The sequence below is a fragment of the Manis javanica genome, chromosome 4 (genome assembly GCF_040802235.1).
Source record: "Manis javanica isolate MJ-LG chromosome 4, MJ_LKY, whole genome shotgun sequence".
NCBI classification, from domain to species: domain Eukaryota; kingdom Metazoa; phylum Chordata; class Mammalia; order Pholidota; family Manidae; genus Manis; species Manis javanica.
The window spans coordinates 84,304,328-84,328,611 of NC_133159.1; the positions used below are offsets into that span (position 1 = coordinate 84,304,328).

Here is a 24,284-nt window from a genome sequence, read left to right on the forward strand (position 1 = left end):
TAAATTAATGATAATAATAGTAATAAAGCAAATTAAGGTTTGCATATATCTTTAGCTCACAAATCATTTCACATAATTTCTTTGATCTTTGTAGCCTTTGAAGTATATATTATTATTTATCCCCATTTTTGTAAATGAGAAAATTGAAGCTAATAATTTAAAGCACTTGCTTGAGTTCTTTAAACCAGTAAGGAATTTCATTTAAAGAACTGTACACGTACAGGATAACTGGGCATTAATCACAGGCTTGAGGTTATTGCCTCTCCATCAGCTTGTCTTTGTCTCATATTAATCACCTAGAATTAACCACATATAGGTTGTGACTGCTATTTGTGCTATTCATCAATTATTTTTGACTCTGCCTACTGAACACATGATATGATTTTACTTCATGATGTTCTTGAGGTTGGGTGGAACCATGTGACCAGTTTTGACCAATGACTGAGCAAAAGAGACATGAGTCACTTTTGGTCAGAAGAGTTGGGATGGAAAGCAAAAATTTTGCAAGTGAATTATTAGGTATAACAATGAGAAGAATCACTCCCATTTCTACTTCTTGCTTCTTGGGCCTGTGTTTTCTGGGCCCATGGCACCATATATTGTACTCTGGTGCAAAGTACATACTGTATCCTTTAAGAACCCCATCATTTCAGGATATTGTGTCCTAAATGGCACCATAACTAAGTCTTCTGCAAAGCAGCCCATCTTTCAGCTAAGCAAGCCACTTCCAGGTTATATCACATATGCTAAGAACAGTTGATTCCATGTGCATGCACTCATGATGACGTCTTGCTGTGAAAGAGTTCCTTGATAGGATGGAATGCTGTATGGAATGCCATGCTGGTGATGAAGAAATTCTGTGAATTCATGGGTTTGGTGGTGTTGGCAGAAACATTAATGGCAGAGGAGGTAAATTCAGAATCTAGAATGTGTCTGTTTCAGTGAGGATGAATCTCTACCCACTCCATGAGGGCATATATCCAATCAACCTATCACCAAATGGCTGGTTTGTCCTCCCATATCCCAAGAATGGTGCCCTGTTGAGAATTCAATACTGTTCTGTGCTGTTGGGAGATTTGATATACAACAGTAGCACTAGCCAGTCAGCTTTGGTAAAGGGATGTCCATGTTATTGAACTCATGCATAGATTCCATCCCTGCCACCATAGCCACTTGTTCATGGCCCATTAAATAAAGAATGTGATGGCTAGGGAGAAAGGGGGACTGATACCCCAGAGTCTATAATTTTGTCCATCTGATCATGAAGTACCTTCTTTGCAGTAGCAGTCCTTTGGAGGACATTTCATATTTACTCATATCTTCACAGTCTGTGCTGGTTCTGAAAAGTCCATCCACATATTTCTTCCCAAAGCTCCCTTTTCATCAGTTTTTCAAGTCCTTGACCAGTCAACCAAATCACTTGCAACTACCTGTAAATTAACATAGACCTGTATTTCTGGACATTTCTTACTTGACATAGTAGATGACCAAATGTCCAACCTGAAGTTCTGACCACTAGGAAAATTTTCCTTTACCACTGTCCCTCAGGTATAACCTCGAGGCCATCATGCTACAGTTGCTACTTTGAGGTAGTACTAGCATATCATGAAGACCCATCTGTAAACCAGGCTCAGGGTTTTTATTTCTCAGTCAGCTGGTTGTTATGAGATTCTCAGAATGCCATTTTTTGCAGGTCTATCTGCTAGAATCATTCCTGGTAACAATTCTGTATTGTTCAGTATCCAATCAAGAGAGAGGATCACACAGTCATTTGAACAGGGAACATTTAATATAAAGCTTGATATTAAAAAGGGGATTGGAGTAAGGAGAAATTGTCTAATGAGAATTAAAAAGGATTCTAAAGAACTTAGGAATAGCAGATATAAGATGTGACCATTATTCCTAAGGCTGATATAAGATGTCATTGGAAAGAGTACCACTTTGGCTTCCTGAATGGTGAAGAAGTCAATGAAGTACTTCATTAGTGGAACCTGCTAGAAATCTACCTCTGGGAGCTGCTGAGCCTCAGAATTTTGTGAGGCACCAGGAAAGCTGTGGAACACTGTTGTACTGGGCACTTATGCCTTCCTCAGGAGGCTAGTGAACTTCCATGTCCAACTCAGACTGGGTCAGCTCTGGCTGACTGTGCAGGATGAAAGTGAGGGGATGAAGGACCTCTAGTGTTCCTGGTGTGTGTCCATGCCTGGGACTGAGGAGAAGATATAGGGGGCAGCAAACTGGGTTGGGCCAGGCCCACAATACCTGAGTAACTAGACTATGCCACCACAGCTACATGAGTTTGATGGTGAATCAAACCCCATAAGAAGCTGTGCCCTACCAACAAGATGGCAGTGTGAGAAGTGAGGCAGAAACCTCCTCCCAAAACCACATATAACATGTAAATACAGCAAATACAACTAATCCTGAAAGAGCAACCCAAAAGAAGACTATGACAGACTGCCTACATCTGGGGAAAACCTCTCAGTAAAGTAGCAAAGCCAAGATCTGGCGGGCCCCAGGCCTTCTCCCTACCCAAGCTCACTGGCAGGAGGAAGAGAAATGGAGTGGGGAGGAAGTAGAAGCCCAGGACTGCTAAACTCCCAGCCCTGGAGATCTGCTCCAGGAGCATGAACCCACATTACACGGTCTGGAAATTAGTGAGGTTGGAAAGCAAAGGCAGGCAGAATACTTGGAGAGACTGAGATTCCAGCTGCTTGTGGAGAACAGATACCCACAATCTGCCGCTCTGGGAGGCACTTTGAAAGACTTCCCAACAGCGAGAGGGGTGCTAAAGAGGCAAGGATTACACAGAGCTTGCTGCTCAGGAGAAAGGACAGGTGGACAAAATTGTCTCAGCACACTCAATGCAACAGGTTGGGAACTTTCAGGAGCTTCAGGAGTTCCATCCCCCTGGCTGCCAATGCAGCCCTGAGGCCCCCATGATATGCTGCCTGCCACTCCTTCCTCCCGGCCAGTATCAGTTTGCAAACCTTCTGCCCCCACCATCATGCCAGGCCAGCCAGAGGTTGGTCCCACCTACAGTAGCCACAAGGGCATAATGTAGAGGCTCCTCCCCACACTCTCAGCCAACTGGCCCTGGCAGGGGAGGCAGGCACTACAGCCAGGAAGCAGAAAAGAACTCTTTCCTCCCAGCAGGCAATGGCACCACTTGCCTGCAACCCCCACCATTGCTCCAGGTACTGGGCAGCTCCAGAGAGTAGAGCTTCTGAGCACTAGATGGTGCTGCCTACACAAAGTTATTATTCCATAGTAATCATTAGAAATATGAAATGGCAAAAGAATTTTGCACAAACCCATATCCCTCAAGCAGCAGAAAGAGGGCTAAATGAAACTAAAATCAGCGATCTCCTTGATAAAGATTTCAAAATAAAAATCATAAACATGCTCACAGAGCTACAGAATAATATTCAAGACCTTAAGGAAGAGTTCAAGAAAGAGATAGAAACTTTGAAAAATACAGTATCTGAAATGAAATATACAATGGAGGGATTTAAAAACAGATGAGGTAGAGGAGATGGTAAATGAAATAGAAATTAGAGAACAGGAATACAAAGAAGCTAAGGCACAAAGAAAAAAGGATCTTCAGGAATGAAAGAATAAGAGAACTGTGTCACCAATCCAATATTTGCATTATAGGGCTACCAGAAGAAAAAGAGAGAGAAAAAGTGATAGAAACTCTCTTTGAGGAAATAATTGCTGAAAACTACTCCAATCTGGGGAAGGTAATAATCTCTCAGACCATGGATGTGCACAAGGTACCCTAGGAAGACACCAAGACATATAATAATTAAAATAGCAAATCAGCCAGAGAGAGAAAAAAGATCACATACAAAGGAAAACCCATCAAGAATTCAGGGAGTTGATCTCTGAATCTGGGTGGACCTTGAGACTTGCTCCAGCTAATGTAGGTGAGGTAGGGCAGAGACAAGGGACAAGCATGATTAATTTTCCTAAAAAATGCTGAGGTCAGCATAATAAGCTCAGGAGAGACTTATCTTAAGGCTAAGAAACCACGCTCTGAAATGGCCAGCCTGAGAAAAAAAGGGGTTTTCTGATCCCACAGCCCAGCCTTAGCAACAAGTCCTAGGCAACCAGGTGGAAATCTTCCTTTCCAGTGCTTGTAATTCTTGGACATTGCAGCCAAAGTGGTTTTCCTTCCTTGGAGCCCCTCTTAATTAGCAGGAGGCTTTTTTTTACTCTTCATTAAAAGCTTTGCTGGTTGCTCTGTACTCTTGTCTGTTGGCTTCATTCTTCATTGCCTCCAAGACACGATCCTAGGAAAAACAGCATCTCAACCAGTAACAATGGTACATAGCAATGCCCATTCTGCTTCAAAGGAAGGAGGCTAGGATGAAGATTCTATACTGTTTAAAGGATACACGCTAAATGTTTTATGGGATGAAACTTAGAAGGAATGAAGTAGGGTCTAGGAGTCAAGAAGGTTTGGGAAAATGTATGTGGATTGGAATGGTCCCAGAATCAACATATATTTGTAGCCCATGGCAATGCTTTCCAAAAAGCCCCACTGGATGAATTTTTATGATAGAATAGTAAGCTTGAAAAGAATTTTGTTTCTGTGAATTATAATCCTACTGCTTTCCCAGGCACTCCTGTGCTTGTTCCATGGCCTCACATACCAAGTGGCCAAGGTGTTAAGGACAGACACTATGTGTCAGCTCAACATGGATTTCCCCCTACCTAAAGGAATGGCTACTTTCATGGCTGAGCGTTCAACTTGTCCCATCAGCAACTACTCCTGGTCCTCCCCCTGGCACACAATCTGGAGGATGCCTTGATTTGATCAGCTTCCAAAAGATACACACTGGATTTGATTTTTCTGCTCAGCAACTTTCTCCCAAAATGATCGTCCACACACTTACTGGCTTGTTTATTCCCCATTAGATTTCACACATACCATTTTTTAACCAATTAATCATCCTTCAGCAAAAGAAGCAAAGCCATTGGGCAATGCTCATGGGGTGACTTGTGTTACGAATCTCATTACCAGAAACAGCCAACTTTATGGATGGTTGAGTTAAAGACTCAGTTATGATCTGAGGAGATCTCACCTGGAAAGTGTGGGAGGAAGAGCTTTCTGACAAGATGTATATTCTCAGAGCCAAAAATTAATATGTGATACTCTTTTTCCTATAATCATAATAACAGTTCAGGAAACAAGAGGCAGGACTGGGTAGGACTCCTCTTAATATGATACCTGTACTTAAAGTTTTGGACTATGCTGGTTTGGAGGTTTTAGTGCCTAAATAAGAACTCTTCCATTAAAGAACCCAGTGATGAACCCATTTAATGGGAATCTGAGACTGTTATGTGGCAGTTAAGGACTTTCTATGCTGCTGAATAAGCCCGCACAGTGTATTGGTAATTAAATTAAAAATTTTCTTCCATAAATTGCAAAACATCAATAGGATACAGCAAAACTGGAGGAGGATTAGACATATTAGACTTGAAACTGCATCAGTAATGAGTAGGTTTGGATTTTCTTCCTTTGGGGAACTGGTGCTTGAGGCATAGCTGGACACCACTCAGCAGGAACGGGAGAAAAAAAGTATGTGAAGAAATATGATATTAATTTTGGGCCACTAGCAGAGTGAATTACTGTAGGGTTTTTTTTTTTTTTTTTTGGCTGACCAGCATTGATACGGCCTTTCTATGTTTAGAAAACTCTTCTGTGTAAGGAATCTCCAGAGGACTTGGCTAAGTGGGCCAAGCAGATCTACCTTCCAGGGTTTTGAAACTAGAACTATTACTACAGAGATCCAGGACTGTGGGGCATTCCTGTGGCAGTAATAGCAGAGGCAGTTCTCAGAGGCACCTGTGATACTGTTACTGGTGTGTTTAGATCCCAGTTCTTTGTCTTCTCAATGGAAATACTTCAATCAAGTGACAGACTTAGGACAGTCTGAAGTGGCAGGAATTTATAAGCAAAGCAAAAGTAAGCTCTTGAGAAGGATGGACGGTGGGCTGTTCAGAAAAGCCCCGCTATTAGGGTTAGGGTTGTCTTTAAAATGGTGAAAAGTCCCTCCCCTCATCTTACATCATTCAATTGACATGTTGATTGACATTTTCAGGTTATATAACCTTCCTAGTGTGCAGGTCTTACTTATAAATTGTCAAGTAAAAGCCATGGGGTGGCAGGATAGAAGTGGGTGGAGGTAGGCAAAACCACAATGTAAATTTATTATAATTATGGTATAATGAACCATTAGGTAGCTCCAGTTGCATTCTGGGTCTTAGTGTGCCAACCTGTGTTGGTGCTCTGGAAGGCGGGTTAGACTTTTTTACATCTTGTTTGGCCCTGTTAAGGCAGGAGACTGAACCATAAACAGGAGGGGTTTTGGGCATATTCTGCCATCTGGTGACAAAGGGGTAGATGAAGAGGCGGAGGACCTGGTCCAAGACAGGGTAGGACCCACTCATGTCTGCCTAACTACCTGACAGTACTGATGGTGGTGACAGCATCTGGAGTCCAGTGACATCAGCATCAATGGCAGTATGTGGAGATGGGATACATCCAGTGTTTAGCAATATTGGCTGCACTGTCTACACCATTAGTTCAGCGGCATGGCTGGGGCTGTGATCCAAGTTGTGTAGTCTTGCTGTGTTCTGTCCATTTTCTGAGCCTGTCTCTATGCTTTCTGACAATTCTGTGAGTTACAGTATCCTTAGGAATTTCCTGTTCATATTGTAATTAGAAAACCTTGACTCTTTCTCACTAGCCAGATGAGCTTAATGAGAAAACAACCATCTTCAATAGTTTGTATTCCTTCTAGTCCTTAGTAGAGAACCTTTTTAAGTGAGTACATCTGATAGCATCGTTTATGAATAAATAAAGTGATCCCTAACCTTAAAAAGTTAGAGTTTACTACAGAATGTAAAGAATTCGCATGAAATAAGTACAATCTATAAAATTGAATAAAACTAAATGCTAAATTGCTAACAAACTGTGTCATTTGGAAAAATCTTCCTGAAAGAGATGGGACTATAGTTAATTCCTAAAAGATGAGCAGAAAACAGGCATTTTGGGTACAGGAACCATAAAACATCAGAAGAAGAGGGCATATTCACAGGGCCCAGAGACCAGTCCAAGTAAAGAATTGGGCATATAAACTGAAACCAATGGGTGGGCGGGGGGTTGAGTGGGGGAGATACTTTGATTAAGAGGGAACATATTATTAAAGCCTTTTCCTCTAATCAGAAACAGAGAAACTCTTTCCCTATATATCTTACATATATCTCTTAAATTTTTAAAAGTTAAGCATTTTAAACATTGGGTTAAATAGTTTGCCAGGAAAAGTTTTAGAAACCAAGTTCGACTTAGTCCTCTCCCTGGTTATATGCAAACTTCTTAGACATTTTTGTCAGGACTGATGGGAGAAAAGAGCTGAGACTGAGGATAGCAAATAATAAAACGTGCAGACAGTTCCAAAGAAATCAGATTGCATTCAATTTTCCATTACTTTGTAATTTAATTTTTTTTAATACTAAGCAGTGAACCATAATTACAGGTATGCACTGGCAGCGCAGACTGAACATTATTTCCTGGTGGCAAAGTCCAGTCCTGCTCCTTGTCCTCGACTCTCAGTAATTAACATTCTTGCTCATTAACTTCAAGAAGACGTCTAGGAGTAAAGATAAATATGAAAGTGGCTGCAAATAGTTTTAAATCCAACCTGCCTGGCTTGACAGTAAAATGACCACACGGTCTGGTCACTGGGTCAAAAATCAATTACAAAACAGAGGAGCTTTTCTTGTCTTTATTTTTGCATTAGCCTTAGTAAAAAGCGGACTAGAAAACCACAACCAAGAAGAAAGGCAACCATTAAAGCAGGAAATACACTATTGGCTTTTCCCTCGGCGGGATGGGTCGGCTGCCTTCCAGCCCCGCGGCGGCTCCTCGCCCAGGCGCTTCTGGCCAGACCCACGCCCCCGCGGAAACCCTCGCCTGGCAGCCGCCCGGACGCCCTCCTCCAACTTCCTCCCCGGCTTTCTTCCAGCGGCCGGCGGCCCTTTCCTACCCCAGCCACAGCTCGACAGCCCCACTCCCGCGCCTCTCGCAGGCCCCAGGCTGGATGGGGGACGAGCCCCGCTCCCGCGCTCGCCGCGCCGTTTCCGCGTCTGCGCAGCGGGCGAGGGGCTGGAGCGGGGCCGGTCGGGGAGGCGCAGGACGCGCGGGAGCCAATGGGCAGGCTCGGGGGAGCCGGGCTGGCAGCGGCGGCCGGCCGGGCGCGCACTCTCGGGATGGAGGGCGAGCGCCGGGCGTCTCAGGCGCGCGCTGCGGGCCTCCCAGCCGGGGGCGCCGGCGGGGAGAGCCCGGGGGATGCCGAGCCCGTCCCGGGCAGCAGCGGCTCCTCCTCCCTGCTGCAGGCCGAGGTGCTGGATCTGGACGAGGACGAGGACGACCTGGAGGTGTTCAGTAAGGTGAGGGCGGCGGCGGCGCGCCCCAGGAAAGTTCCAAGGCAACTCCCGGAGTTGGCACGGCTGTGCGGCGGCCCCCGCAGCGGCGCGCGGGAGGCTCGGAGCTGGAGGTGGGGTAGTGGGGGGTTCTGCGCGGCCGCCCCCGCTCCGCCGGGCCGCCCGCCGCGCCCGCGCTGCGTCCGGCAGGGCCCCGACCGCTGCCGCCCAGTCTAATGCACTTTGACCTACCCCTCGGCTGGGTGGTGGCATCGTGGAGTCTGCAAAGTTGTAATTTTTTCCCTTTTTCGTTTTCTTCACTGACGCAGACGTCTCCTCGAGACAGTGCCCGAACCCGAGAGACGGTGGCCCGAAAGTGGCCCCGTCCTAGCAGCAGCTTTTCGCGTGCGGCCAGCCCTGAACTCGGGGAGAGAGATAACTCGAGTCTGGAGAAATTATCCTTGATTTAGTGTTACTGGCTGTGGATTTGAGACTCGGGTGAGTCTCCAAGTCCACTGCGAATAGGTGCGACAGAGTCCCCTCTTCAGGAGAAAAAGGTTCGTGTGTCCAGCAGGAAATTCCCTCACTGCAGAGCTCAGGATTTTTCAGATGGTCAGCGACTGTCGGCCAACCCACTGCCAGACGCTTTCGTTTTTTCCTTTCCCCAGAGAAATCTGGACCAAAGGGCCCTCTTACTTTGTAGTAGAGAAATTGACTCGGGTTAGTGGCGGACGTGTGGTGCGTGTACGCTGGTGGTTGTCATTTCTTTTTGGAAAAAAATACCTTTCTGGCAGGGCAGCTGAAGTTTCTCACGTTGCTGCTGGTGGAATACCTGAGTTGATGTGAGAACATTGCATTAATTACTAAAGTTAAATGTTACTTCGAGATGTTAGGTAAAGCAACATACTTAACCACTGCTTTATTGTGGGAGAGCGAAGTGCAGTTAGAAAGTGATATCTGACCCCAAAGAGGAATATTATGCAAAACTCCTTTTTCTTAGGATTAGATGAAATGGTAGGCACGTTGTGTTCTAGATATTTAGACAGAGTATCAGTTTGTGCTCTTGATAAAGTGTTTGACCTTTCAGTGTGCTTAAATTATAAAACAGTGAATTTATTTTATGTTCAGTTGTAAAAAGTTAACACTGCCTTTTTACATTCCACATATACTTTATGTTCAGGTCAGGGACAATAGGCCAGCCCTTACAATGTCTTCCAAGATCCCCGTGAGTCTCTGAATATTTGTGTATGACTCTACATTGTGAAACTTCTAGCCGAGGGAAGGAAGAGTGTTGGGAGTCGTCGCATTTGTGTACCAAATCATCTGGGATTGTTTTAAACTTGGCATGTGGTTTCTCCTTTCTTAGATTCTGAGTGTTCTAGCTCCCTCTTAAGAATCACTGTTCTAATGAGCCCCTGTTGTCAGAGGTAGAGCTAAGGTGAAGCTAATGCAATTTAAGCTTCAGATGTTGTTTTGTTTGGGTGGTTGGAAATGGGAGTTGGAGATGTTCTAGGTAGGTTGTGGAAGGACAGGTTGCAAGCAGAAACATTTCTAAGTAAGCATTTCTGGTATATTGCCTACAGCTGTCTCAGAATAAAGGAATATAGATCTCCATGGCTTCAATCAGTTGTTGAGATTTCTTTTCTCATTGTAAATAAAATTTTGTTTTTCTACATAGTTTTGTATTCTTTTTAAAAAGGTTGCAAACTTCAGCTCCATACACATGGATCCACCCTGCATATCAGTGTTGTTCAATTACATGTGTTGGACACTTAAACAAGTTAAGAACCACTCCTACAGAAACTGGCCACATAGATTAAGGTAAAGATATCACATTGGTTGAAGTCTGAAAAGAATACTTAGAAATTTTTTAAATTACCCTCTTGCTTATATTTCAGTAAGTTGAATTTTTCAACCATTAACTACGGTAAGTACTCTCTATTGGCCTACTAGTTCCTTTTTAGCCTTCCGCTATGTAGAACTCTACCCCGCTATGTAGAACTCATTGCCCAGCCTACCCTAGGATGGTATTAAAAATTACTTCTAAACTATACTATGGTAACCCTTTAGTACTTTGAGATCCACTACTTTCATATTTAGTTTATGTTTACACTTGTGGTTCCTTATTCTCTTAGATTATTTGTGAATATATATCACGCTGCCATCTAAAAGCTTTTGCATGAGTAGGATCTTTGGCTTATTGTTATTCTTTTCTTGCCACAGTATATTACAAGTACATGTTAGATATTTTGGCTAAGATGCTGTACTAACTATTTCTTGGAAATAAAGAAATGCAAGGTTCAGTTCTTGTAATCACAGTCTGGAAGTCCAGGTGGAAAATGTGACAGAAACTCTAAATGACAACATAAATCAAGAGAGATGGAGAGTAAAACAAACAATTGTTCTGAGTTTTCAAATAATCCAGTGAAGAGAAAATGATGCCAAATATCTCAAAAGACCATAGAGAACATAAGAGAACATAACTGATGATTCAGAAACAAGAAACAATAACAAAAACAAAAGGATAAAAATTATAACGATATTGTATGAATAGCGTTAGAACTGGGCCAAATGAGGTAAGGCTTGCAAAAAAATAAATGTAATTAGAGAAAAAAGGCCTTTTTCTCTGTGTTTAAAGGGAAAGGTTCTCCTTTTTTTTGGAAAGTATATTAAAGTAAAATACATTACCTTTATTTTTATTACATACTTAATGTGTAGAAGAAAGAGCAATTGAAACTTATCATAGGTAACTAGGTCACAGGGAAGCACTGAGATTCTTACCTGGTAGCAGTAAATGAGAACTCTAATTGTTTGTTTAAAGGTATTCAGGACTGTAAAATGAGATTTGCATTATCAAGCATAATCAGGGAATTTACATATGTAATTATCCTCATCACCACTAGTCATCCAGGAGAAATGCAATGCAGGCATGGTACGCCAAAACTAGAGTTGTGTAAATATTCTTTTTTAAAATAATAGGCAAAAAGGAAAGCCCGGACAGTAGAGATCAGTATAATTCAGTATCCAGCAAGGCTATCAAAGCAATAGAACTATTTGATATTTTATTTATAAACTCTTTGAAAAGAAAGACATGGTCATGTTTTATTAGTTATGGAAAACTAAGATTGCTTTTATGCTAAATCAGAAATATGACAAACATATGGAGCAAGGCTTTTAAAAGAGTCATTCATATTTTTATAGAAAAGGTTATTTTTGAAAGAATAATAGAATATAGTTGTTGAGACATCTAGCTCCCATAAATATGTATAGGATCTCTGTCAATCTAGAAATTCATAATAGTTATAGAGGAACATAATTATACTATTCAACACTTCTATCAAATACTTAGAAGAAGATATTGAAAGTTTCACATTTGTTTTCTGAACCATCTTTATTTAGTTCCTATTGTGTGCCTGTATCAGTCCTTGTCCTGATGAGAATCAGAATTGTCTCCAGTGATTTAAATGAAGAGAGTTTAATGCAAGAACTATTTATAGAATTTTAATCAGGGTTCAGGAACAAACAAGGAATACTGAGAGACTTAGAGACTTGTATAGCAAAAAACATTAGCACCCTTAGTTTAAAGGGAAGAGGAATGGAAATAGTGTTGCTGGAATCCATTGAGAGCCAGAGCAGGGGAGATGGGGCCACTTTCACAGGAACTGTATTTACAGAGAGATGTAGCTAGAAATGTGCTACTGCCAGAAATGTGGTGCCTAAACAGGGAGGAAATAGGGAGGATATTCCCTGAGCTATGCTCCTGCTTTTGATCTCCTGCTTATGGCCTCCACTGATAAAGATGCTCAGGTGGTATCATCCATAGGGGTCAGCCGTCTAGGGCACAGGGAAAAATGGGTGGAAACTGGGAGGTCGAAAATAAAGAATACCAGCATAATATATAGTACAAGTATAGAGAAAAGCTTTGGATAAAGATAGCCATATCTCTATCTCCCATCCCATGTGCTCCTCCATAATGTGACCTGCTACCTTTCTATCAAGAGGTGGTATCTGTTCCCCTCTTCTTGAATCTAGGTGAGATTATTATGACTGCTTTGACCAGTTACGCTTGGTAGAAATGATGGATATGGTGCAGCCTCCAGAGCTAGGTCATAAAAGGAAACATAGGCTCTGCTTTGTCCAGTGGGACACTGTGCTTTTTGTAGCTGCAATGTAAGAAATGCAAGCTAAGGTCTCCATGTTACGGGGAAGCCCACGTTCCCTTGAGAAACCACATGCAAATACTCCCATCAGGTGCCCCAGCTGAAATCCCAGGTACCATCCAGCATCAAGTGGCTGGCTTGTGAGTGAAGATGTCTGTATGATTTCTACCCCCAGCATGAAGCACTTCCAGCCATCAGATCTTCTCAGCTGAGGCCCTGCATGTAGTGGAGGAGAAGCAAGACATTTCTGCTGTGTCTAATCTAAATTCTTGGGCTACTAAACCAGTGAGCATGATGAAATATAAAAGCAATGAAATTGTTTTATACCACAAAGTTTTGGGATGATATATTACACAGGAGTAGAAACTATAATAGCTAATAATCTGTATAACAAAGCTTTCCAAATCTTCTGATAAATTAGAATATTGGGTTCAGGAGTAGACTATGATATTTAATTGGGGTAAATGTAAAGTCCTGAAGAATGTTCTGCTAGTCACTGTAAATAAAAATACAGTTTAGTGGGTAGGAGCAGAGCTACACTGCCTGTGGCTACACTGCCTGTATTTGAAATCCTGGCTCCACCACTTACTAGCTTTGTTTCCTTGGGCAAGTTACTTAACCTCTCCATGCCTCAGATTTTTCATCTGTAAACTGAAGGCAAATAATAAATATGAGAATTAAATGACTTACATGCAAAGAGCTTATAGTGTCTGGCCATGAGATGCTGCTGCGCAGAAAGACCTGCAGTGATGGGCATGTTCTGTACCTGCCTATTTGATGTGGCAGCCACTAGCCACTTGTGACCCCTGAGTACTGGAAATGTGGCTACAACGCATAAGAACTGACCTTTTAATTGTTTCAGTTAATTTACACTTAAATGTGAGTACCTTGAGCAGTAGCTTGAGTTATAGGTTACTAAAGAAATATCTTTGAATGGATGGAATGAATGATTTCCTACCTTGGTGATCCATATAGAAATATGTAAAATACACATACTTTGTACACACACATGCACACATATATGTACATAGTGTATATGTGTTTAGTGTATGCATCTATGAGTGTCTGTATGTACATATTGTTTGTGTGTGTATAGTATATAAAAGTGTGAGTGTGTGTGTGTGTGTGTGTGTGCATGCACTCTCAAATGTCCAACTCACTTGAAGTCTAAAATACAGGATTACAACAGGCAAGTCATGTGTTCCCCCTTCCCTGGTCTACTTCTGAACTTTCCTCGGTGGGTCTTACTATTTTGATGATGAAAAGAAAAGAGGAAGCAGTAAAGCTAAGGGAAATAGTGATGATTTGGAACTATTTATATTCCTTCCACTAGAGGCTCCACTCTCTACCATCACAGCTTTCTAACATGTAAAGTAATTTCGTATGCCTCCCAGTGAAGGAAGAGTGAGTGAGTGAAACAGAAAGATGAAAAACCCTCAAGTTCTCCTTATGAATGAGCATGTATATGGTCAACAACAGAATTACACAAGGGCATTTCAGGGTAAATTTGGGGAGACTTCGAATAGGACCATTTTATGTACAAATATTCCTATCAATTTTCTTTGATTGAAAACTCAATTTACACAAATGACATGATATTGAATCTAAACAAACACCATATTTCCAAGATCATATAGAGTATTAATTGTTCTGTGATCTGCCCTGTCCTGCCACTTCTGACGTTCCATTCTACCCACTGTATTTTAAAGGGGAATTGATAGTCTTTGTCAGAAAGTGGCACAGGGAAGTTAGGTCATCTGCAGATGCCAGCACTCTGTTATTGGTTCTTTGGAGCGCTATGTTAAGGTAGAACCAGAGATCTTACCCGCTCAGCAGAAAGAGGGCTTGGATCCACAAGCACTGTCATTCTTGGGCACAAGAAGTGGGGAAGGCTGCAGTAGTAAGTTCGTCTGCACATTTGCTGTTGTGGAGAATGAACAAAGAGGTTTCACTGATAATATGTTCTAGCAACTGCCACATAATATGAAAGGCTGGGGAAGAACAAAAAGTAGTTTAGCTTGGAAAAGACTTGGGTTAATTCTTTTCACAACTCTTCATGAAGAGTTATGATCAAGGTGGATTAAATATTTGTAGTTCTGAAGGATAAAACTAGAACCACTAGGTCAAAAGTATGGGGAGACAAGTTTTAGGCCAATTTAAGGAAGAGTTTTCTAACTGAAGGTTCTAAAATGAAAAGGATTACTCAGCATGGTCATGAATTCTGTCACTACAAATGTTCAAGCACAGGCTGGATGACTAACTGTCCCAGAGGAGAGGAGGGCAGGACAGTTGGGCTGCCCCTTTCCACTGTTAAGAAGCTGTTACAAATGGAATTTTAGATTACTAAATTTAACTACAAGAGCAATGGAAAGTCCTGACAAGATGGTCTGCTCATCTCTTCAACTTAATTCCTGAACTATATTGCATCATTCTCTGATTCTTGTATTTCTCTTTCTATCCCTTTTATCTTTTCCATTTCATTCACTGCTAATGATGTGACTATTTCTGATACACATAATAAAATACTTACTGTTACCTTCTGTTTATCCCTTTCACTTGCTCTTCATGTCCCTTAAATATCTAAAAAATAACCTCCATCACTTTTATCTTCTTGAAATCTCTGTAATTAGTGCCATCTTCATGTTCCCATTGCTACAATTAAAATAGTTACATTGTTACATCTGAAAAGCCATTAACTAGGCTAGGCCTCTGTCTCTAGTCTATCCTTTGGGCTTGCAGCAACTGATGTTTCCGATCATGTCACATTTTGCCATTCAAGGGTCTGGGTGATCAGCCTGCATACCGGCTGTCCTGCCTTCTGCCTCACCAGTCTGTCTCCTCTACAGCCTGATTACTTAAAATACATCCCACGATCTATTGCATCTACTTGGAGCTTGTTGGAAATGCAGTTTCAGAGCTCCCTCTTGACCCAATGAATCAGAATCTATATTTTAAAACAGGATTCCCTGGTGATTTGTTTGCACCTTACAATTTGAAAAGCACTGATCCAGAATCACTGATCTATGGTCCACTTGCTGTATGTGAGCTTACTTTGTATTTTTCTATCTCTGTGTAATTTGTTTTAGGTCCACAAAACAAAATCCTTTCTGTTATTTATGGCCCAATGTAAAGCTGTCTGTTTCCTAAGGACTTCTCCATTTTCCATCTTAATCTCTTCACTTTGTGCTCCTCATAATAGTGTTTTGAATCTTGTGATTCTTAGTAACATTTTGCCTTATAAAAAGGTGTTTATTTATCTTCTCTAAAACCTTGATTGCTTGTCTACCTCCAATAGATTAAACTCCTTGAGGGTAGGAGAGTAGGAACTCTAAATATACATTAATATATTTACATTATACATTATTATTAGAAATACATTAGTGATGACATGGCCTGTGACCTTTTCCTGTGTGTAGACCCAATTATTACAGTAATTTGCCAATGGTCTGTCTTCAGTTAATCAGTTTGTATTGTGTTGGTCTTTCCTATCTGAATACTAAACCAAATAGAATTAAAACAAATTGTTCTTATTAAATGGTGAGTAAATGGTAATTGCCAGATGACACAGAACTATGTTGAATGTCAACCCTGGACAAAATTTCCTACTTGGATTGCCTTAGAAGGTACAAACACTCAGCATAAAAAACCCAAGGAAATCATTTAGGAATCATCTTTTACTTGAAAAAAATAAATAAATCCTTTTAAGTTAGTAGCACCTGATTCAATCGGGGCCTGGTGGTAAGCAATGGCAACCGACTCTGGCAGGAAATGAATGACATGGTGAATATTATTAGATTGCTCACAGAGTAGTTTTGAAGTTGGGAAATGCGGAAGTGGATAGGCACTAGAAGAAAATGTATCCAATGTGGTGTTTGGAAAGAGGATTGGATGCTGTATAGCCAAAAGGAAAAATTAATCCATGGGAACCTATAGGAAAGGGAACTATGTACAGTTCATTTTTGCCAATGCATTTACTTATTGGTCAGTAGAAATGCAGAAAATTATAACAAATACTTTGGGAAAATGATGTCAAAAGACTGCAGATATGAACTTAATATGCCCTAAAAATATACTTTGTTCAATTGGGTTTTAAAGGTACAATTTTATTTCTGCATCCTTGAGGTTCTCATCAGATGCTCTGGTTAATGCTGACAATCTGGTACAGTTTTCCAAGTGGCTGGTGTGATCAGAAGGAAAAACAGATTCAACAGCTATGGAATATAGTGCTCAAAATTAATTTTATCCATGCATTTATTTATTTCTTTTGAACATATTCCGAAGAAGATATAAGACTAAAAATTAAAATAATCATTCACAGTTGCTCACTTTAAGAATGTATCTTAAAGTTTTCTCAGTAAACAAGGGAAAAGTTGTATCCATAAAAGACTTTTAAATGGAATATTTGATTAACTCTGACACTACATGTATCAGGCATGCTGGACAAAAAAATGTATTGCTTGTAGTATTAATAAAAAAAGATATTGTCAGGCAATCAAAATTATTAGCAAGTACTGACATAAAAAGTCAGTAAAACATATGTCATAAAATAGAACAGAAGGCTAAACCGGTAGTTCTTAAAATTGAAGATAGAATAATTTTACTTTTTAACTTTGAGAAATGCTTTGGTATGCTGCACTCTATTTTTTTTCACTAACTTCTTTGACATATAATCTGTATACCATAGAATAATTTTACTTTTTAACTTTGAGAAATGCTTTGGTATGCTGTACTCTTTTTCATTTTTTCTTTTTACTTTTTTTTTTCACTAACTTCTTTGACATATAATCAATATACTATAAACTTCACCCATTTTGGGTGAATGATTTTTTTTTAAATAAATTTACTGAATTATACAGTGAGGTCTTCTGAGAATCACAAAAATGTATTTCTAATATTTAAAGAGCTTATATTTATTTAAGGGAGGCTGTTCTGGTATTATATTGGTAGTTTAGGTTGGGCTGTATAACAACTACTTAGGTTAAAAGTATGGGAAATATGGGAAAAAATTCCATGAAATCAAAGGAGGCAGGCACCAGGGAGATAAAACTGAGGATGAACACTTTTAATTTAAAATTACCAAAGCGTATGTTTTTCAGTTACTGTGAGAGTGTGACCAAAATTTTGGTGTTGTCTTTTAAATGCTTTATTATGTGTATAGCTTCCCCTTTGAATGAGTCATTACATGTAGTGTCTGTTAGGCTATTTAGAAGTAGTAGGGTAAAAGAATATTCTTGGCACAGCTGTTTTAACTGTCTAATAGTTTTCCTGATATATTTTAAGCATATAAAGTCTCTTCAGGAACATTCATGTTTGTTGGTGTGGCTAGATATCAAGGCTTTCCCTGGAGAATATCTATAAAGATGGCACTTATGTTTAGGGGAGTAGTTTTAATTTACTGTAGGCCAGAATACATTTTAGCCCTGCCTAATAAGTGTACAGTCAGCTGGTTACACTCCTTAGGAACTATTTTTATTATATTCCTTAGATAGGTCTTCAGTGTGATCTGCCCATAGAAAACTTCTTGAAGAATTCTGGTTAAAGCAATTATTTTTCCTGGCTTATACTACTTCCAGTGAGTCAGCATTGAATCCATATAGATATTTTCATGCCTGCAGAAGATACATAGTTCTTTTTCAGCTTACAATGGGTTTATGTCCCAATGAGCCCATTGTATGCTGAAAATATTGCAAGTCAAAAATGCATTTAATATTGAACATCATCACTTAGCCTAGCCTACCTTACTTAAATGTGCTCACAACACTTAATACTAGCCTATAGTTGGGAAAAATCATCTAATAAAAAGCCTGTTTTATAATACAGTATTGAGTATCTCCTGTAATTTAGTCAATACTATACTGAAAGTGAAAAGCAGAGCAACTCTATGGACACAGAACAGCTCCAAGTGTCTGGACTGTCCACCCTTGTGGTCGTGTGGCTCACTGCTGCTGTCCAGCACCAAGAAAGAGGATCCTACCACACGTATCATCAGCCCCAGAGAAGATCAAAATTCAAAGTATGGTTTCTACTGAATGTGTACCACTTTTGCACCATTGTAAAGTTGAAAAATCATAAGTCCAACCCATTGTAAGTTGCAAATTATATGTAAACATATGTATGTATATTACGTCTGTCTCTGTATATTATATAACTATCTATATAATACCTGTATAAAGCAGAAGCAAGAAGCCTGTAGGCCAAATCTAGTATGGTTTGTTTTTGTAAATAAAGTTTTATTAGCATGCAGCCACACCTGTTTTTTAATGTATTGTCTGTGATGGTTTTCACATTACAGTGGCCAAGGTGAGTAACTGTGACAGAGAGAGATGGCCCATAAGGCCCAAATTTATTATCTGGCCCTTTATGGGAAATGTTTACAGTCTCCTAGTAATAGAATAATAAAATTTTCATGCATTTACTTACCACTCAGCTTAAGAATTAAAACATAAACCTAAAATTTGATATGTCCTATGTAGCCATCTCCAATATTCTCTCTTTATCCTGCTTAAAAGGAAATAATAATCTGAATTTTGTGTTTATCATTTTGCTTGGTTTTCATAAAAGATTATTCTATATTTGTATCTTGAAGCAATATAGTTTAATGATTTATATGGATTTGGACCTTGTATATTTTAGGAATTTAAAAAATGATACTGTTCTGTACGAATTCTTATCTGATTTACTTGTTTTTCCTCCTAACATTATGTTTATGAGATTTGTTTGTGATTTTGCCTGTAGTTGGTTTTCATTGCTCTATAGTATATACAACCTTGTATGCATATGCCACAATTTATCTATTCTTCTGTTTCTAGTTTTTTCTAATTGCTAACAATGCTCCTTGAATGTATTTGTACTTCCTCAGGTTTTGTGCACTAAGTAACTATGTATTAACCATAAGAATTGATTTATTCTTGCTTTACATTTCTATTTAATTTCATGGGCAACTGAAAAAAGTGAATTCACTGACAACTCCCAGGGATCATACCTTGATGTACTTTTGACTTATGGCAGTTAGGAGGTCAAATGCTAGTTCTTCCACTTAACAGCAGTTAGAGTTTGAACAAGTGATTTAACCTCTCTTTTCTCATCTGAAAACAAGGTATAAAAGAGCACCTACTCAATAGTTTTGCTTTCTGATTAAAAAAAATGGGAAGAAATAGAACCTGGGTCATTGTACGGTTTACATAAGATAATTCACATAAAGCCTTCAAGCAGATAATGTACACATCACATTTATTCATCTTTTTATCCTCTCCTTGATCCTCTGTGATCCAAAGTGAGATAAGACCTCTCTCAGAGGTTACAAGTAAGAACACTGAACCTCAGAAAAGTGAAATAAATGACTTATGTCACATAAAACCACGTGAAACATTTCTGTGGTCAGTATATAGTGTTGTAGTGCACAAGACCTAAGGAAGTCCAAGTGCATTCAAGGGAACACTGCTGGAAAATAGAAATGTAAAAATGGATAAATAAATTATGGAATATGCATGCAGGGTATATATACTACGTAACTGGAAATTTTGTTTACCTAGAATGTTGTAGGCCTCTTTAGAGAGCCCAGAACAGGCTCTTCCCCCCAGTCACATTTTCAGCAGCATTCCACAGAAAGCCTTTCTAATTTTTTTATTATTATTATAAGCAGGCAGATTGGAAGGAGTTGTAAACCAAAACACAGCTGGTAATTCTAAACTTAGGCCCATCAAGATGAGTGTCCCTCAAAACAACAGGATTTCTCACACTCCCTCTACTTTAAGTTGCTTTTTTACCAGATGTCTCTTGGTGCGCGTGTTTCTTGTGCATCAGCAATTTTATTTGCATGGCCTTTTCATGCCACTGTTCTGATTTATCACACTTCTCACATTGATTTTTTGTTCCCTCTCCTTGTAAAGGGAAAATAGCTGTTTGTGCACAGATGGCGGGTGCGATTTAGTGTTATTGGAGTAATTCATGTTATATTTATGAGATGTTCCGGAGTAGCATCTCAGAGAGGGATATTAAGGAAGGACATCTCTTAGAGAGGTCGTACCTAACCCTTTAATCTGTTTCTTTGAGTGTTCAGCTCCGAATGGCAAGGCACTGTTTTTTTTAAAATTCAGCTATGTATTTTGTTTGTTTCAGTAGTAGAACTTTGGAACCATCTAATTGTATTACAGGAGGGAGGCAAAAACATTTTTCAGAAATTACTGTAAAAAACAATGAATGAATGGAGACAGGATGAAATATTTTAAGCTTAGTGTCTCCTTACATGTTGTGTATCACTCTGGGTACAGACATGCTGTTAGTTTTTAGGGCTGCTGTAACCAAGTCCCACTAGGTGTCTGAAGCAATGAAAATTTATTTTCTCATAGTTCTGGAAGCTAGAAGTCTGCAAGCAAGGTTTCAGTGGGGCTGGTCTCTTCTCAGCAGTGAGGGAAGGATCCCTTCCAGGCCTCTCAAGCTGGTTTGTAGATGTCCATCTTCTCCCTGTGTGTCTGTGTCCAAATTGCCCCTTTTTATAAAGACAGCAGTCATATTACATCTGGACCCACCCCAGTAACCACCTTTTAACTTGATTGCCTCTATAAAGATCCTATCTCCAAATAAGGTCACATTTTGCAGTACAAGGGGTTAGGACTTCAACATATAAATTTTAGGAGGATGCGATTCAACCCGTAACAGATGCTTATAATGAAAGTAACAATAAGGAAAACTTACACTTAACTTTTAAGTGGCTTTGTCAGTAAATTCCAGTATCATACAAACACAACTCTAATGTCCATTTATTTCAGTAAATTCACTTAAGTGGTTTTCTTACAGTGGATATGTTGGTTTGGATAAGGATAAAAGACAATGACTTCCTGTAACAATTTGGCTTACTTCTTCATTACACATATTCAAATCTCAATCTGAGATCATCCCAAGATTTTTTGGTTGTAGTGGTGTGTGTGTTTTCACTATCTTAGCTATAGGACAGGTATTTGATGTCATTTAAGAAGTAGAGATTTACTACACAGGTAATTTCTCTTCTGCTTTAATGCCTTGAAGAAAAAAATGAGAAGATGTATTTTCATTGTCGAAAACATTGTAAGATAATGGACATATATCTGGATGCTAAGAATGAATGAATATATAAATGAAGTTGAGAGGGGTTAGGGTGGCAGGGTGGGGGTTGGGGGAGAGAGAGAGATAGCAAGAGGAAAGAGGCCTGCATTGTGGAGATGAGACCTTTCTTTGGAAATACAAATTTTAATGATCCATTTCTGGAAGCATCAACCACAAAAGGTTAAATGGAATTCTTTTTTGTTAATTGGTGCTTTGGCTTGTCTCAAACACTCATTTCTGTCACTTATTCATGTCCAAATGTAAATCTTTTAAGTATTGTCAGTGTATTTTTTCCTTTTCTTTTGAAGTGAATCTAAAGCACTTTAGTCTTATTAAGGTTTTAAGAATGTTTTTGAGTGATTCACAGTAATTTAAATCCTTCTACTGAAATCTGAGATGTTGCTAAATTTCAGCCTGTAATTTTCTTCCTTTGCTAGACATTGAAGCATATTTTTATGACACCACACTAGATCTCATTGTAATTGTGAGCATAAATTCATGCAGATCTTTCCCATTCTACAAAAGGATGTCTTTTAAGCAGAAGAAATAGAATGCTAAATTATGTAGCAGTTCGAAGAGGTGAGTTGTGGTAAGTTAAGGGGGTAACTACAGAGAATGCCAAAGCGCATGGTTGTCTTCCATGTCAGTGAAACTTAAAGTACATTTGCCCTGCAAATTAAAATTTTCAGCTTAAAAAAATACTGTAGGTTTCCCCTGCTATTTGAAAGTGAAATGTTCCTGTGAAACCTTTTGAAAGTCAAAATGGCATAAAGTGAAGAAGCAATGACCATTAATCTATGTGGAAATAATATGAGCATTCCCAGACAGAAAAAAATAACCTCTTTTAGGCTTTTCTGATGCCTTAAAATGCATTTTGCTAATGGATGCACAAAATAAATCAAGAGAAAGCACAGATGCTCGCAGACACAGTTTAAAGCTTTTGGTGGCATCATACTGAGATGCTGAGAGTAGTTCCTGGGGAAGGAGCTTGGTGGGGCCACTCTTGCTGCTGGGGGTGCACACTGCCTCCATAGTGGCTCTCTGCAAAACAAATGTAGCAGTTCGAAAATGTTGCACGCTCTTTTCACTTTTAGCTTTTTCTCATAAAAGAGAAAATCCTTAGGATCTCTTTCAGTTAGCAAAACAGGTACTAATTTATGTCTTTCCTAAAAGTGAAGTGACATAACACAAACTTTCAAAAAGTGGGGGATACCTGTATTTATATAAAATGGTTACTGAGAGAGACTTTTGTACATGCTCATTGCTCATTGATTTGGAACTTCTAAATTCTGTTTTTAATGGCTGCTTAGTATTCCATTGTGTTAGTATCTCATAATTCATTGTGACAATCCCATTATCATATGATCCCTGACATTTAAATATTTCCTATTTGACTATGCAGTTTTGGTGAGTTAAGAAAAAAAGTAAATGGTAATCCAAGGTCTTCTGCTAGAATGACCCTAGATAACTCTTAACTTACTGTAATAGTCCTTTCTGTCTCTGAACATATTATGTACAGTGTTAGCTCTGACAATTTTAATATTTCTTCTCAAAATAATATGTTAATAGTATGTTTGTTTTAGAGTATTTAGGGATATACAAAAACTCACATAGGAAAATATTAAACTCAGTAGCAATCCTAACACCTGGCATAACTTCTGTTAACTTCTTTTTGTACAGCTTCTGTTTGTATGTGTGTGCACATTGTGAGTGTGCTCACTCCCCCTTGCCTTACTCATCTTCTGTGTCTCCTTTTCTCTCCTGTCCTCTGGTTCCCCCATCATACACTCACATAAACAAACATACACACATTAGAATCAGGGGTACACAGATTTTATAATCTTAATAATGTACTGTGAGTATTTTTTCCAAGTTACTATACATTCTTCCAAAATATTAGTTTTAATCACTTTATTATATTCTGTCATAGAGATAGATTTTATTGTGTCCTATCCTAGAGATGCACTATAGCTTATTTCACTGAATTTTTGTTGCAAAACTTTTGTTGTGTCTTATTGTGTCTATGTTTTTCTGTGTCTGATTAACCTACCTGTAAGTTGTTTCCTGTTCCTTGGTCTAACTCATACCTAGATGTATTTCCTTTCACAAATTATTTTGTAATCACAGTAACCTGTAATCACAGTTACCTTCTTAACATAAACATCATTGTTCTTCTTGTTTCTTCAATAAGCGTGACTTGCCCTAATACTTTTGTATTATTTAATTGAAGGATTACCCAAATGCTGTATTATGTAGCTCATATAACTACATTTCTGGGAGGGACCTTGAGAACAGTGCTCTGGATATTATTGCTACTTCAAAAGCATTTAAGTTGATTGATTTTGAGGGAAAAAAAGTCAATGTTATAATTTCAGACTTTTGTGATTCATAGTACTATTAAAAAGTAACTTTTGTTAGAATATCAGGTCTTTGCAACATCTTACTGTATTAATGAATTTGGAAGGTATTATTTTAGCCTCTGAGGTGAGAGAGATTTTGGAGATTTTAAAGTCCACTCCTTAATTTAACCTAGAAAGGCTGAATTAATCATTCAAGGTTATCTACTTAGTGGAAACAGAACTAGATCCCAGTTTTTCACCTCCTATGTAA

At 39.3% G+C, this 24,284-nt stretch overlaps 1 protein-coding gene across 3 annotated transcripts in view; it reads left to right on the forward strand.

Annotated features, from left to right (window-relative positions):
• The first annotated feature begins 7,769 nt into the window (after nucleotides 1–7,769).
• SNX7 (sorting nexin 7) overlaps nucleotides 7,770–24,284 on the forward strand; it is a 101,992-nt gene continuing 85,477 nt past the window's right edge. The window contains exons 1-2 of one of the 3 annotated variants that reach the window (XM_073234329.1): nucleotides 8,325–8,460; nucleotides 20,942–21,033. Coding sequence is in view for 2 of the 3 variants with exons in the window: in XM_073234328.1 (XP_073090429.1) it covers nucleotides 8,221–8,460 (240 nt within the window). In the remaining variant the exon portion in view is untranslated. Of the gene's footprint in view, nucleotides 8,461–20,941; nucleotides 21,034–24,284 lie in introns of all 3 variants that reach the window. The other 2 variants (XM_073234328.1, XM_037024452.2) reach the window with 2 other exon arrangements.